Source organism: Ranitomeya variabilis, chromosome 2 (assembly GCF_051348905.1).
Source record: "Ranitomeya variabilis isolate aRanVar5 chromosome 2, aRanVar5.hap1, whole genome shotgun sequence".
NCBI lineage: Eukaryota > Metazoa > Chordata > Amphibia > Anura > Dendrobatidae > Ranitomeya > Ranitomeya variabilis.
The window spans coordinates 551694751-551712178 of NC_135233.1; the positions used below are offsets into that span (position 1 = coordinate 551694751).

Sequence of the window (17428 nt, forward strand, 5' to 3'; positions counted from 1 at the left end):
CTGAGTACCTTGTACTTCTGGGCCTGCAGGGAGGTTGCAGTTCTGGAATATGACTGCACTGGAGGATAATGGAGTCCTGGTCACGTTTGATTCTTCTCAAACCTTTGGCAGTTAATGTGCGTCTTTTTTTGCAACACGTATTTTGCGACCCCGTAGACCAGGGATCCCCAACCTGTAGCTCGGGAGTTATATATGGCTCGCGGTCCCATGAACTGTGGCTCAAGGCTGTCTGCCAGCTTGGTGCATAGGCTCCAGTATAGTACACTGGTATTAAAAGCACATCTCAAAATAGTGAAGTTTGTGAGTAGCCCTGCACAGAAGAGCATATTTGGGTACAATTCTTTTGGTCTTGGGGGTTTAGAGATAATTTAAGTATGGTACACTGGAGACAGGATGTTACTACCGGTCAGAGGAGGTGCTTGAAGATGGATGTGACTGTGTTGGGAGTGCGTGATGGAAGAATGCTGAATGTGGTGGGGTGTGGTGGGAAATCCTGGATCTTGGTATACTGCTTCGGGGTGATTTGTGTGGAAAATCTTTGGTTATAATTATACCCGTAATGGGGGCTTTGGTCACCACTACTGTGGGGGGGCGGGGGGGTACAGGAGCTGGATGTGGCTTGCGACCCTCTTGAAGAGCTGAATGTGGCTCTCAAGGTCAGAAAGGTTGGGGACCACTGCTGTAGACTCTTTGCAACAAAACTTCTAATGGTTCTGTGACCTTGCTCCAATATCTTAGCAATTTCAAAAGTTCTGCCTCCCTCTGTAAGACTTAACAATTTTTAATTTTTCAGAGTCAGTTAAATTTTTTTGGTCGATTTTGCAAGAATACGACAAGCTGCCTAATTATTCCGCACACCTTAATAAGACTGAGACTGCACCTATCTCAATACACAAATACGCATCACCAGATCAGCTTCATCCAATAAGCATTCAAGGTTGTACAGCCCAGAGTTGGACAATCTGCATAAAATGATGATATGGTCAAAATACAGGGCTGTGCATAGTTTCTTATAATCTAATACATGCACATATCATAATTCTAAATGTGGGCCCTGGGTACCCCATACCAACACTGAATAAACTTCATTAATTTTAGATCTAAACTTTTTAAAACATTTATCGACAAGTACATAGTTTTTACAAAGACTCTGGGCATGGGTGTACATAGCAATCATGTGGCCCAAAAGCAAATGTTCTAATTGGGCCCCCCAAACAACAACAAAAAATTTTTGTGGGGTCATAGAAGTGCTCCGCAAGCACTGAATGATAACACCACAGTGAATTCCTCCATAGTACCCTGCACACACCAGTATGATGCCCCTACTGTACCCCACCTCAACTCCCCCAGCAAAGTATGGTGGGTGACCCCAATGCAGTATGATCCCCTAACTCCACACAGTATAATGGACCTCACGCAAACCTTCACATTGTATAATTGCTTGCATACAGTGTAATGGTCCCCACCTAGCCCCCATAAAGTATAAAAGCTACCACATAGCCGTCTATATATTATAATGCGCTCCACATAGTCCTCCATACAGTATAATGCACTCCCTATGGTCCTCCATACATTATAGTGCACCGCCCCCAGTCCTCCATACAATATAATGTACCCGATAGTCCATACAGTTTAATGCACTCCACATAGTCCTCTATACAGTGAAAGCACCCCATAGTTCATACAGTATAATGCACATCCCATAGTCCTCTATACAGTATTATGGCCACCACAATTTACTCATTGATTTAAATAAAAAATAAATTACAATACGCACCTCTCCTCCTTGTTCCCCCACTGCTCTGGTCTCTGCAGCAAAAGTTCTGAAGAGCCCCCACATCTCAACACACTGGGCACCATGTAGTAACGTCATCGTGCCTGCAGCGCTGAGACATCAGATGCACAGGGGAAATAATGTGAGAGGGAGTGCCAGCTGAAGCTCCCTTCTCCATCATTGCTTTCAACTATATCTGCATCCAGGATACTGATACAGTTGAACTTGCGATGATGCGCAGAGGATAAGGGAGTCCGGTGCCAGTCCTTGGCTCATGGCCCTTTAGCAGCTGCGTGGCCTACTGCCATTAATGATACACCACTGACTTAGGGCCCGATTCATTAGTGCATTTATGACAGTTTTTCGGTGGGAATACCTCTCAATTTGTGACTTTTTGAATTATGACAATTTAGTATTTTTATTTTAACATCAATATGTCTTTTTCCAATGTTTTAAACAGATTTATGAAATTTAGAGCACCTCTACTCCAGTCCCCACCCCTGGAGTGAGTTTTCATATATTAGTTATCTTGGCACATTTTTTTAGATATCGGAGAAAAAACTTTACAAGAATTACAGGGATTAGACTGCAGAAGACTAGGATAAAGTTATTTTTTCTAATGAAGCCCGCTCCAGACTGTTGGGGAAATTTGGAAAAATGAATTACTGGAGAATAAAAGGTGAGGGCTACCATGCGTCCTGTGTCATGCCAACTGTTAAGCATCTTGAAACCATTCATGTGTGTTGGCTTTTCACTCACAGTTTTGCCTAAGAACACTGCCATGGACAAAGAATAGGATCTAACCATCCTCCAAGAGAAACTCGTCACAATTATCCAGGAGCAATTTGGTGATGGACAATGAATTTACAGCATGATGGAGACCAGGTCACAAGACAAAAGTGATAAATAAGTGGCTCTGGGAGCACTGAAATTTCGACCATGGCAAGAAAACTCCACAGATCTCAATCCCATTGAGAAACACTGGTTAATCCCCAAAAGCAGTTGGACCAAAAAAAATCACAGAAATTGTGATAAGGTTCAAGCACTGATTAGTTAAGAATGGGCGGTCATCAGTCAGGAATTGGCCCAGAAACCGATATCCAGCTGTCAACCAAAGGCAAGAAGTCTTCGGGAAAAAAGGGGTCAACACTGGAAGTATCAAGTCTTTGTATAAACTTGATATACTTGTCAATAAAAGTGTAAAAACTTATGACATGCTGACATGTACTCCAGGAACCGTAGGAATATCTGAATAAAACATAAAAAAATGCTGAAGCGGCAAATTATGAAAACCAAAATTTGAGTCAGTCTCAAATTCTTGGCCACGACTGTACATGTTCTATGGTAAGTATCGTCACTTTTAACAAAAAGTGCCATCGTTTTTACACATTTTCACATATATTGATCAATATAACTTACTTGGTCCGTTTATTATTTAGCCAGTACAGAAAACAGCATTGTATACTATTGCTTCAGTCATGTAACCAAAAAGATACCCAAAAGATAATGTGCAGGTTTGGTTGTCGAAGGGAAAAGTAAAGATGTTTAATTTGCAGCTAACGACAATCCGCATCGGCATTGCATTCACAATTTTCCCATTGTAGCTTATCCTGTAATATGGGATATTTGGGGAATTGTCATCAGATTCAATCCTGGAAAATTGATATGCAAGGAGCATAATTATTATGAAATGCAAGAACAATAAATTATTAGCTAAGAAGCCATTTTTTTTAAAGAAATCAGATTGTAATAACCATAAGCTCTGTTGTTGTGTAATCTTAAGGCCTCGTGCACATGTTCAGTATTTTACCTCAGTATTTGTAAGCCAAAACCAGGAGTGGGTGACAATATGGAAGTGGTGCATATGTTTCTATTATACTTTCCTCTGATTGCTCCACTCCTGATTTGGGCTTACAAATACTGAGGTAAAATACTGACCAAATACCGATCGCATACCTCCCAACCGTCCCGGATCCAGCGAGACTGTCCCGATTTTGACAGTCAGCCCCGCGATCCCGGGCGGGACATTAGTTGTCCCGCACTGGTTGTGAGGTGTGTAATATCACCCGGTCAGCTCCCTGAGTCCCTGCACCCGCAGAGCAGCACACCACATATTGACTGCTCTGTGCGCACAGGACCTGTGATGAAGTCACAGGATGGGAGGAGTCAGGGGGTCACATGATCGGGAGGACCACCATGTACAGGACTCTGCTGGTTGTCATGACGCTGGACGAGGGTAAGCGTATGTGTGAGGTCAGGAGGTGTTTACAGTGTGGATATAGTATAGCTGTGTGTGTATGAGGTGTATGGATCGGAGCAGCGTGTGAAAGGTGTATGGAGCAGAGTCGTGTGTGTAAGTCTTGTATGGAACCGTGTGTACGAGGTGTATGGAGCACAGCCGCGAGTGTATGAGGTGTACGGAGCGGAGCAGCGTGTGAAAGGTGTATGGAGCAGAGTCGTGTGTGTAAGACATGTACGGAGCCTTGTGTACGAGGTGTATGGAGCACAACCACGTGTGTATGAGGTGTGCAGATCGGAGCAGCGTGTGAAAGGTGTATGGAGCAGAGTCGTGTGTGTAAGACGTGTACGGAGCGGAGCCATGTGTGTAAGAGGTGTGGGGATCGGAGCAGAGTGTGAAAGGTGTATGGAGCAGAGTCGTGTGTGTACGAGGTGTACGGAGCGGAGCAACGTGTGTACGAGGTGTACAGAGCAGAGCCACGTGTGTTATGATCCCAGTGGCTGGGGATCACAGGAAATACTAGCTAAGTAACTAAACATAGACACGAGCTCTAGGGAGATGGTAACTGGACTGACCGCAAAACCTGATCCTATCCAAATACACTAAAGGTAGCCGGTGAACGTGCCTAAAATCCTGGACGTCTCGACACAGCCTGAGAAACTGACTACCCCTAAAGAGAAAGCAAGACCTCACTTGCCTCAAGAGAAATAACCCCAAAGATATAGGAAGCCCCCAACAAATAATAACGGTGAGGTAAGGAGAAAAGACACAGGTAGGAATGAAAACAGATTCAGCAAATGAGGCCCGCTAATACTAGATAGCAGAAGACAGATAGCGAACTGTGCGGTCAGCAAAAAACCCTACCAAAATATCCACGCTGAGAATTCAAGAACCCCCACACCAACTAACGGTGTGGGGGGAGAAACTCAGCCCCCTAGAGCTACCAGCAAGCTGGGAAATCACATATTAGCAAGCTGGACAAGAAACAAATAGAACACTGATGATCAAAAAATGAACAAAACGGAAACTTAGCTTCTCTTGAAGAGACTGGGAGCAAGGTAGTCAGAAGGAATCAGAATAGCACTGAATACATTGACAGCAGGCATAGACTGAGAGTCCAAGTGAGCTTAAATAGAAAACCAGCCCACAGATAACGAGACAGCTGATGCCAGTCACAACCTGCAGAAAGACAGCACTCACACAGTACCACTTGTGACCACAAGAGGGAGCCCAGAAATAGAGTTCACAACAGTACCCCCCCCTTGAGGAGGGGTCACCGAACCCTCATCAAGACCCCCAGGGCGATCAGGATGAGCCGCATGGAAGGCACGAACCAAATCGGCCGCATGGACATCAGAGGCGACAACCCAGGAATTATCCTCCTGACCATAGCCCTTCCACTTAACTAAATACTGAAGCCTCCGTCTGGAAATACGAGAATCCAAGATCTTCTCCACCACGTACTCCAATTCGCCCTCAACCAGCACCGGAGCAGGAGGCTCAACAGAAGGAACCACAGGCACCACATACCTCCGCAACAAAGACCTATGGAACACATTATGAATGGCAAACGATGCTGGGAGGTCCAAACGAAAAGACACCGGGTTAAGGATTTCCAAAATCTTATAAGGACCGATGAAGCGAGGCTTGAATTTAGGAGAGGAAACCTTCATATGAACATACCGAGAAGACAGCCATACCAAATCCCCAACACGAAGTCGGGGACCAACACCGCGACGGCGGTTGGCAAAGCGCTGAGCCTTCTCCTGTGACAACTTTAAATTGTCCACCACATGGTTCCAAATCTGCTGCAACCTATCCACCACAGAATCCACCCCCGGACAGTCAGAAGGCTCAACCTGACCCGAGGAAAAACGAGGATGAAAACCAGAATTGCAGAAAAAAGGCGAAACCAAAGTAGCAGAACTAGCCCGATTATTAAGGGCAAACTCGGCCAATGGCAAAAAAGTCACCCAATCATCCTGATCAGCAGAAACAAAACATCTTAAATAAGTTTCCAACGTCTGATTAGTTCGCTCGGTTTGGCCATTCGTCTGAGGATGGAAGGCCGACGAAAAAGACAAATCAATGCCCATCTTAGCACAAAAAATCCGCCAAAATCTGGACACAAACTGGGATCCTCTGTCAGACACAATATTTTCAGGGATGCCGTGCAAGCGAACCACATTCTGAAAAAATAAATGAACCAAATCGGAGGAGGAAGGCAACTTAGGCAAGGGCACCAAATGGACCATTTTGGAAAAACGATCACACACCACCCAGATGACAGACATTCTCTGAGATACTGGAAGATCTGAAATAAAATCCATGGAAATGTGCGTCCAAGGCCTCTTCGGGACAGGCAAAGGCAAAAGCAAACCGCTGGCACGAGAACAGCATGGCTTAGCCCTAGCACAAATCCCACAGGACTGCACAAAGGAACGCACATCCCGCGACAAGGAAGGCCACCAGAAGGACCTAGCCACCAAATCTCTGGTACCAAAAATCCCAGGATGACCTGCCAACACCGAAGAATGAACCTCGGAAATAACTCTGCTGGTCCATCTATCTGGGATAAACAGTCTCTCTGGTGGGCAACGGTCAGGTCTATCAGCCTGAAATTTCTGCAGCACTCGTCGCAAATCTGGGGAAATGGCAGACAAAATCACTCCCTCTCTGAGGATACCAGCCGGCTCTGAAACTCCCGGAGAGTCAGGCACAAAACTCCTAGAAAGGGCATCAGCCTTCACATTCTTCGAACCAGGCAGGTACGAGACCACGAAATCGAAACGGGAGAAAAACAACGACCAACGAGCCTGTCTAGGATTCAGGCGCTTGGCAGACTCGAGATAAATCAGATTTTTGTGATCAGTCAAGACCACCACACGATGCCTAGCTCCCTCGAGACAATGTCGCCACTCCTCAAATGCCCACTTCATAGCCAACAACTCCCGATTACCAACATCATAATTCCGCTCGGCAGGCGAAAACTTTCTTGAAAAGAAGGCACAAGGCTTCATCACAGAGCCATCAGAGCTTCTCTGCGACAAAACAGCCCCTGCTCCAATCTCAGAAGCATCCACCTCGACCTGGAAAGGAAGAGAGACATCAGGCTGACATAAGACTGGAGCTGAAGAAAACCGGCGCTTCAGCTCCCGAAAGGCTTCCACTGCCGCAGGAGACCAATTAGTCACATCAGAACCTTTCTTGGTCAAATCCGTCAAGGGCTTAACCACGCTAGAAAAATTAGCGATGAAGCGACGGTAAAAATTAGCAAAACCCAAGAACTTGTGAAGACTCTTAACAGATGTAGGCTGAGTCCAGTCATGAATAGCCTGGACCTTGACTGGGTCCATCTCAATAGTAGAAGGAGAAAAAATAAAACCCAAAAAGGAAACCTTCTGTACTCCGAAGAGACATTTTGAGCCCTTCACAAATAAAGCATTAGCACGCAGGACCTGAAACACCATCCTGACCTGCTTCACATGGGACTCCCAATCATTAGAAAAGACCAAAATGTCATCCAGATACACAATCATAAATTTATCCAGATATTCTCGGAAAATGTTATGCATAAAGGACTGAAACACAGAAGGAGCATTAGAGAGTCCAAAAGGCATCACCAAGTACTCAAAATGGCCTTCGGGCGTATTAAATGCTGTTTTCCATTCGTCCCCCTGCTTGATACGTACAAGGTTATACGCACCACGAAGATCTATCTTGGTGAACCAACTGGATCCCTTAATCCGAGAAAACAGATCAGACAACAATGGCAAAGGATACTGAAATTTGACCGTGATTTTATTTAGAAGACGATAATCTATACAAGGTCTCAGAGAACCATCCTTCTTGGCCACAAAAAAGAATCCTGCACCAAGAGGGGAGGAGGATGGGCGAATATGTCCCTTCGCCAAAGACTCCTTTATATAACTCCGCATCGCGGCATGTTCTGGTATAGACAAACTAAAAAGTCGTCCCTTAGGGAACTTACTGCCGGGAATCAAATTTATAGCACAATCACAATCCCTATGAGGAGGCAGGGCACCGGATCTGGGCTCATCAAATACATCCTGGTAGTCCGACAAAAACTCAGGGACCTCAGAAGGAGTGGAAGAAGCAATTGACACCAAAGGGACATCGCCATGAATCCCCTGACAACCCCAACGACACAGACATAGCTTTCCAATCCAGAACTGGATTATGGGCCTGCAGCCATGGCAGACCCAAAACTACAACATCATGCAAATTATGCAGTACAAGAAAGCGAATCACCTCCTGATGTACAGGAGTCATGCACATGGTCACTTGAGTCCAATACTGAGGCCTATTCTCAGCCAATGGCGTAGCATCTATTCCCCTCAGTGGAATAGGAAATTCCAAAGGCTCCAGAACAAAACCACAGCGCTTGGCAAACGACAAATCCATAAGATTCAGGGCAGCACCTGAATCCACAAAAGCCATAACCGAGTAGGATGACAAAGAACAGATTAAAGTAACAGACAAAATGAACTTAGGCTGTATAGTACCAATGGTGACAGGTTTAGCGATTTTTTTTAAGCGCTTAGAGCATGCTGAGATAACATGAGTAGAATCACCACAGTAAAAGCACAACCCATTTTGACCTCTATGACTTTGTCGCTCAATTCTAGTCAGAATTCTGTCACATTGCATTGACTCAGGTCTCTGTTCAGAGAACACCGCCAGAGGATGCGCAGATTTGCGCTCCCGCAAACGCCGATCAATCTGAATGGCCAAAGCCATTGAGTCATTCAGACTTGCAGGCGTGGGGAACCCCACCATAACATTCTTAATGGCTTCAGAAAGACCTTCTCTGAAATTTGCAGCCAGGGCACACTGATTTCATTGAGTAAGCACCGACCATTTCCGAAATTTTTGACAATACACCTCAGCTTCATCCTGGCCCTGAGAAAGAGCCAGCAAGGCCTTTTCTGCCTGGTTCTCAAGATTAGGTTCCTCATAAAGCAGTCCAAGCGCCAGAAAAAACGCATCCACATTCAGCAATGCAGGATCTCCTGGCGCCAGAGAGAAAGCCCAATCTTGAGGGTCGCCGCGTAACAAGGAGATAACAATTTTAACTTGCTGAGCGGAATCACCAGAGGAACGAGGTCTCAAAGATAGAAACAATTTACAATTATTCCTAAAATTCAGAAACCTAGATCTATCTCCAGAAAACAACTCAGGAATAGGTATCTTTGGCTCAGACATAGGGCTATGAACAACAAAATCCTGAATATTTTGCACCTTTGCAGCAAGATGATCCACACTAGAAGTCAGACTCAGAATATCCATGTCTGCAGCTGAGCTCAAAACCTCCCAGAGATTAAGGGGATGAGAGAAGCTAGACAGACTGCAGCAAAGGAGGAAAAAAAAAAAAAAATTGTACTCAGGACTTCTTTTATCCCACTGCATGCGATGCATTAAACACTTTTGTGGCCTGCTGTACTGTTATGATCCCAGTGGCTGGGGATCACAGGAAATACTAGCTAAGTAACTAAACATAGACATGAGCTCTAGGGAGATGGTAACTGGACTGACTGCAAAACCTGATCCTATCCAAATACACTAAAGGTAGCCGGTGAACGTGCCTAAAATCCTGGACGTCTCGACACAGCCTGAGAAACTGACTACCCCTAAAGAGAAAGCAAGACCTCACTTGCCTCAAGAGAAATAACCTCAAAGATATAGGAAGCCCCCAACAAATAATAACGGTGAGGTAAGGAGAAAAGACACAGGTAGGAATGAAAACAGATTCAGCAAATGAGGCCCGCTAATACTAGATAGCAGAAGACAGATAGCGAACTGTGCGGTCAGCAAAAAACCCTACCAAAATATCCACGCTGAGAATTCAAGAACCCCCACACCAACTAACGGTGTGGGGGGAGAAACTCAGCCCCCTAGAGCTACCAGCAAGCTGGGAAATCACATATTAGCAAGCTGGACAAGAAACAAATAGAACACTGATGATCAAAAAATGAACAAAACGGAAACTTAGCTTCTCTTGAAGAGACTGGGAGCAAGGTAGTCAGCAGGAATCAGAATAGCACTGAATACATTGACAGCAGGCATAGACTGAGAGTCCAAGTGAGCTTAAATAGAAAACCAGCCCACAGATAACGAGACAGCTGATGCCAGTCACAACCTGCAGAAAGACAGCACTCACACAGTACCACTTGTGACCACAAGAGGGAGCACAGAAATAGAGTTCACAACACACGTGTGTATGAGGTGTACAGAGCGGAGCCACGTGTGTACGAGGTGTACAGAGCAGAGCCATGTGTGTATGAGGTGTATGGAGTGGAGCCACGTGTGTGCAAGGTATACGGAGCAGAGCAGCGTGTGCAATGTGTATGGAGTGGAGCCGTGTGTGTACGAGGTGTAGGAGCGGAGCCGTGTGTGTACGAGGTGTATGGAGCGGAGCCATGTGTGTATGAGATGTATGGAGAGGAGCCATGTGTGTATGAGGTGTACGGAGCGGAGCCGTGTGTGTGCAAGGTATACGGAGTGGAGCAGCGTGTGCAATGTGTATGGAGCGGAGCCGTGTTTGCACGAGGTGTACGGAGCGGAGCCGCATGTGCAAGGTGTATGGAGCGCAGTCGTGTGTGTACGAGGTGTATGGTGCAGAGCTGTGTGTGTACGAGGTGTATGGAGCGGAGTTGTGTGTGTACAAGATGTATGCAGAGGAGCCGTGTGTGTATGAGGTGTATGGAGCTGAGCCATATGTGTGAAAGGTATACGGAGCGGAGCAGCGTGTGCAATGTGTATGGAGTGGAGCCGTGTGTGTACGAGGTGTACGGAGTGGTGCCGTGGGTGTACGAGGTGTACGGAATGGAGCCGTGTGTGTATGAGGTGTACAGAGTGGAGCCATGTGTGTATGAGGTGTACGGAGTGGAGCCGTGTGTGTATGAGGTGTACGGAGTGGAGCCGTGTGTGTATGAGGTGTACAGAGTGGAGCCGTGTGTGTACGAGGTGTATGGGGAGGAGCCGTGTGTGTATGAGGTGTACGGAGCGGAGCCATGTGTGTACGAGGTGTACGGAGCAGAGCCGCATGTGCAAGGTATACGGAGCAGAGCAGCGTGTGCAATGTGTATGGAGTGGAGCCGTGTGTGTACGAGGTGTAGGAGCGGAGCCGTGTGTGTACGAGGTGTATGGAGCGGAGCCATGTGTGTATGAGATGTATGGAGAGGAGCCGTGTGTGTATGAGGTGTACGGAGCGGAGCCGTGTGTGTGCAAGGTATATGGAGTGGAGCAGCGTGTGCAATGTGTATGGAGCGGAGCCGTGTGTGTACGAGGTGTACGGAGCGGAGCCGCATGTGCCAGGTGTATGGAGCGCAGTCGTGTGTGTACGAGGTGTATGGAGCGGAGCCGTGTGTGTACGAGGTGTATGGAGCGGAGTTGTGTGTGTACCAGATGTATGCAGAGGAGCCGTGTGTGTACGAGGTGTACGGAGCGGAGCCATATGTGTGAAAGGTATACGGAGCGGAGCAGCGTGTGCAATGTGTATGGAGTGGAGCCGTGTGTGTACAAGGTGTACGGAGTGGTGCCGTGGGTGTACGAGGTGTACAGAACGGAGCCGTGTGTGTATGAGGTGTACGGAGTGGAGCCGTGTGTGTATGAGGTGTACGGAGTGGAGCCGTGTGTGTACGAGGTGGACAGAGCGGAGCCGTGTGTGTACGAGGTGTATGGAGCGGAGCCATGTGTACAAGGTGTACGGAGTGGAGCCGTGTGTGTACGAGGTGTACAGAGCGGAGCCGTATGTGTACGAGGTGTACGGAGTGGAGCTGTGTGTGTACGAGGTGTATGGGGAGGAGCCGTGTGTGTATGAGGTGTACGGAGCGGAGCCATGTGTGTACGAGGTGTATGGAGGTGAGTCGCATGTGTACAAGGTGTACGGAGCAGACGCTGGCTGTGTCGGATTGGAGCAGATATTGCTCCTCGCTCTGACACTGACTGGCACAGGAGACACGGAGAGGTCTTTATCAGTGGCGTATCACAGCTGCAGCGATGTGAGCAGTCAGCCGCGCAGCTGGATGACACCGTTATCCGTACATTATACTGTATGGAGCATCGTGTGGGGCCATTATACTGTACCCAGCATTATGTGTGGCCATTATACTGTACCTAGCATCGTGTGGGGCCATTATACTGTACAAAGCATCATGTGGGGCCATTATACTGTATGGACCATCACGTGGGGCAAGTATACTGTATGCAGCATCATGTGGGGCCGTTATACAGTATGGAGCATAATGTGGCCATTATACAGTATGGAGCATTATGTGTGGCCATTATACAGTATGGGGCACTGTGTGGCCATTATAAAGTCTGGAGCATCATGTGGAGCCATTATACAGTAAGGAGCATCATGTGTGGCCATTATACAGTATGGAGCATCACGTGTGGCCATTATACAGTATGGAGCATCATGTGGCCATTATACAGTATGGAGCATCATGTGTGGCCCTTATACAGTATGGAGCGCTGTGTGGCCAATATACAGTATGGAGCATCATGTGTGGCCATTATACAGTACGAAGCATCATGTGGGGCTATTATACAGTATGGAGCATAATGTGGCCATTATACAGTATGGAGCATCATGTGTGGCCATTATACAGTATGGAGCATCATGTGGCCATTATACAGTATGGAGCATCATGTGTGGCCCTTATACAGTATGGAGCGCTGTGTGGCCAATATACAGTATGGAGCATCATGTGTGGCCATTATACAGTACGAAGCATCATGTGGGGCTATTATACAGTATGGAGCATAATGTGGCCATTATACAGTATGGAGCATCATGTGTGGCCATTATACAGTATGGAGCATCATGTGGCCATTATACAGTATGGAGCATCATGTGTGGCCCTTATACAGTATGGAGCGCTGTGTGGCCAATATACATACAGTATGGAGCATCATGTGTGGCCATTACACAGTACGAAGCATCATGTGGGGCTATTATACAGTATGGAGCATAATGTGGCCATTATACAGTATGGAGCATCATGTGTGGCCATTATACAGTATGGAGCATCATGTGGCCATTATACAGCATGGAGCATCATGTGTGACCATTATACAGTATGGAGCAGTGTGTGGCCATTATACAGTACGAAGCATCATGTGGGGCTATTATACTGTATGGAGCATAATGTGGCCATTATACAGTATGGAGCATCATGTGTGGCCATTATACAGTATGGATCACCATGTGGCCAGTATACAGTATGGAGCACTGTGTGGCCATATATTTTTTTTTTATAATTATTGTTTACGAAACATTGTGATCAGAAGTGCTAAATGGGTGTGGTTGGGGCGTGACTAGCTGTGAAATGGGTTTGGACAGAGGTGTGGCCTAAAATTTGCTAACTTTGTCCCTCTTTCCCTTCCTCGAAAGTTGGGAGGTATGCGATCGTGTGAACGTGACCTAAATGTAAGATCATAGGGACAATTACTCGGGGCATTACAGAAGTGTGCACCTGACTGAGGGGCTCTTACTGACAGAAACCTCGTACTTAGGCTATGCTTATACTGAGCTTTTATAGGGAGCCACTTTATTACATCCATGTTATCTGAACCACGAACAGCATGAAACAAAACTTGGCTACATGATGGCAGCTGTGTATATTTTACTTTGTGCATACACAACGAATTGGGAACTGCCGGAACTGCACCAGACTAGTCAGGTCTCTCCCCGCAGTTGTTGAATCTATGCTTTTTCTGAAATGCTGCAGCGTTTCACAGCAAAACCTACATAGCAGGAATTATTCAACCAGGTACTGATTCATACTGCCTGACGTGGACCAGGTGGCATGAATTTAATGACAGGCTCTCTTTAGAGAAGATTTTGATTCCGATCCACTCCAAAATCCACATCCACACAAGTTGTGGTTCAGTACAGGTGTATTGGTAAACTTGTGTGCTAATTCAGCACCACTAGTGGACGTTGTCTTTGCCATCAGGCGGCAGTCACACCGTGGGACTGTACCCACCCCATTCCCAGGCTGCTGCCACAGTTGATTACATACAGCATATTTATTTTATCGGCATGAAATTAAAGAATAGCTTTACATTTCATAGATGTACAAGTCCGGGGTCCAAAAGTAATCACTCAAGACAAACATCTTCTTAAGCCCACAGAAAACATCTGGGTTCCATGAGATAAATTCATCTATCCAAGACTGTAAAATAAGGAAATTCAATGTTGGGCAGAAAAAAACAATATTAGTGTTATTGAAACATGTTATTCTGGAACAATAGATAAAGAATGAAAAATGCTGCAAACATCACAAGCAACTATATATTTATATCACATGCGCATACATAATACACACACACATGTGCATATGAATGAATGTAATAAAACATGATAAATATACTCATGTAAGAAAAATGTGTACATATACAGTCCTGGTCATTGTTATTAGCACCCATGAAGCATAAGTACATAATGTGGAATATCTCCTGAAAAAGATGAATATAGTGGAACCATTTTTTTGTATAGAACACGTGTTAAATACAAAAGACCAAATGATAAACAATAATTTAAAACAAAAAACAATGGGAGGAAAAAATAAAAAAATCTAAAGCTTGCTGTGACACTGGTATTGGCACACTTTACATTAAATTAGTATGGAAACACACCTATGGTAAATCACAAATGAGAATCACCTGTGATTAAATGTTGGTGCCCATGTGACATGAATTAGCCAATAAATGATGACTTTAGTGTTTTAAAAAAATGGTTTAAAACACGTGATGGACGTTGCAATAAATATATACACACATACCAACCCAAAGTGTTAGATAGCATCAATTACAGTGTATGTGATATATATATGCAAGGGATATGCTCTCGCCACCTCCTGTCGCCTCCAGCTCAAAAATATTTCCAAAATCCGTCCTTTCCTCAACCCTCACTCTACCAAAATGCTTGTGCATGCCCTCATCCTCTCCCGCCTCGACTACTGCAACATCCTCCTCTGGCCTACCTTCTAACACTCTCGCACCCCTCCAGTCCGTCCTTAACTTTGCTGTCCAACTTATTAATCTCTCTCCTCGCTACACTCTTTGCAAATCCCTTCACTGTCTCCCAATTTCCCAGCGTATCCAGTTTAAACTACTAATGACCTACAAAGCCATTCATAACCTTTCTCCTCCGTACATTTCCGAACTAATGTCTCAATATCTTCCCTCACGTAATCTCCGGTCCTCCCAAGACCTCTTTCTCTCCTCCACACTTATTCGCTCCTCACCCAATCACCTCCAAGACTTCCCCCGAATATCCCCCATCCTCTGGAATTCTGTGCCCCAACACATCCGGTTATCAACCACATTTGGATCCTCCAAAAGAAACCCATCTCTTCAAAGAAGTTTACAGCCTGTAATGACCACACGGACACCTCAACACCATCGGAGCTACTGCAACCCTCGACCTACTGTCTCCTTCCCCATAATCCTGTAGAATGTAAGCCCGCAAGGGCAGGGTCCTCTTCCCTCTGTATCAGTCTGTCATTGTTAGTTTTGTTTACTGTAAGTGATATTTGTATTTTGATGTAACCCCTTCTCATGTACAGCACCATGGAATTAATGGGGCTATATAAATAAATAAATAAATAATAATAATAAACGGGAAGTGAATGGTAGACCATTCGGAAAACATAAGTGCACCAATAAGAGAAAGAACCATATATATGGTTAAAAATATGGGAGCAGTTAGGTTACATTAAAATATCTTTATTGATACAGAAATATGGTAAATGGTAACACCATAACACAAGGGTGCCCGCACAGTAAATAGATAAAATATTTGTTACACAATAAAAATACATAAAAAGCCAAAACAGAGCCACTAGGTGAAATAATGTGACTTCTAAAATGTAGACTATTATAATGATCCTACTAGAGATAGAGGGCATTCAATAGTATAGTATTGCATAGTGTCTATGTAGCGCCCCCACTGCCGCAGGGCCGAGGGGTACCCGGTACCGGGCCTCTGAGTCTCTGCTCTGGGGTTGTCACGGTGGCTAGGCCCGGTCTGTGACCCTGCTGAGGGGCGTACAATGAAGGTGGTGGTATGGGATGTCGTTATGGTGTGGTGAAGTGCCGGTCGCGGTAAATAACGAGGACACCAAGTTGCAGTCTCTTTACCTCTTTACTGAAGGCTTCAGGGTCCTCAGTCCGGAATACGGTTAACCAGGCTGCGCAAGTCCGGCCGGTCCAATGGCACCTCCAGAGTTCCCTTTGCAGGTGGAAATCTGTGCCTACCTTCTAGCGCTTGTGTGTTGTGGTCCTCCCCTGCTGTGCTCCCGGGATAGTCCCCACAACTGTTGTGTCTGTTTCTCGTGTTCCCTCACAACTCGATTCTGATGTTCTTCCACGTCCCCCAGATCTTATGGTTAGGACGCACCCGTATGACGGGGAGGCTCGGAGCTCTTCCGGGACTCTAGCGTCGCCCCACTCCTGTTGTTACCCCCCTGTGTCTTCCTAGGTCAATTGGGTGAGACAGCGCGCCTATAACTGACTGTCCTGCCGTAGGTTTGAAGTTTGGCCTGGAGCTCTATACTTCCTCGGCGTTCCGGCCACCGGTTATGCGCCTCAGTAGGATGTTGCCTCGTCTTACAGCACGACTCCTACTGGTATTCTCCTTGTTGCGTTGATCTCGTTTCTCACTCAGCACAATAAACCTCGCTTCTTGTCCTTTCTTGGGGTACCGCCGCTATATCGTGCAGGCGCGGTCCCGTAACGTTCTCTCTGGTTGCTAGGCCTCTGTCAGGATCCCACCCCTGACAGGGACCCCTCTGAGTCTCTCCCCGCAACACCCCCTGCCACAGGGTGTTGCCTGTTTGATTCCCAGTCAGCTTTCTCAACTAACTTCCTGCCTAACCCCCAGTTTTACCAGATTGTGAGGAGTGGCCTAATACATAGAACCCTTAGCTCCCCCTGGAGGCCAGACTGTGAAGTGTATTGGTGTCTGTGATACCTGGTCAGATGAACTCCTTCAGTGCCATCAGACGTACCATAGCCCCCCTTAGCGGCGGAGCAACAGTACTGCAACGACCAGGACTCTGGGGTGCTGCACTCCCCCCCAGTTAAATCCAGTACTCCTGGACTGGGAAGAAAACAACAATACATGTCAGCAAAAAGACATACAATTTTGAAAATGCAAGTACAAGTAAACTTTTTTAACAGAGCTTCCCTTTATGGGAGGTGAGGACACTTGAACGTTACAAACATGGTTAAATACTTTAAATAGCATACTATAAATACTTTCCTTACCCAACCGGGTATTCTACTAAGTGCAAAATTTTTGAACAATAACTTAACATTGCCTTTAAGGACGTACTCGCTGAATCCACTAAAGACCTTCTTATAAAACATTATAAGGCTAA

At 46.0% G+C, this 17428-nt stretch overlaps 1 protein-coding gene across 1 annotated transcript in view; it reads right to left on the reverse strand.

The window, feature by feature from the left end:
• LOC143803876 (5-hydroxytryptamine receptor 3A-like) overlaps positions 1-17428 on the reverse strand; it is a 70148-nt gene that overhangs the window by 12039 nt on the left and 40681 nt on the right. The window contains exons 4-6 of the mRNA XM_077281637.1: positions 14109-14218; positions 3221-3426; positions 908-962 (exon numbers count right to left, since the gene is read on the reverse strand). Of these exons, the coding sequence (XP_077137752.1) occupies positions 908-962; positions 3221-3426; positions 14109-14218 (371 nt within the window). The remainder of the gene's footprint in view (positions 1-907; positions 963-3220; positions 3427-14108; positions 14219-17428) is intronic.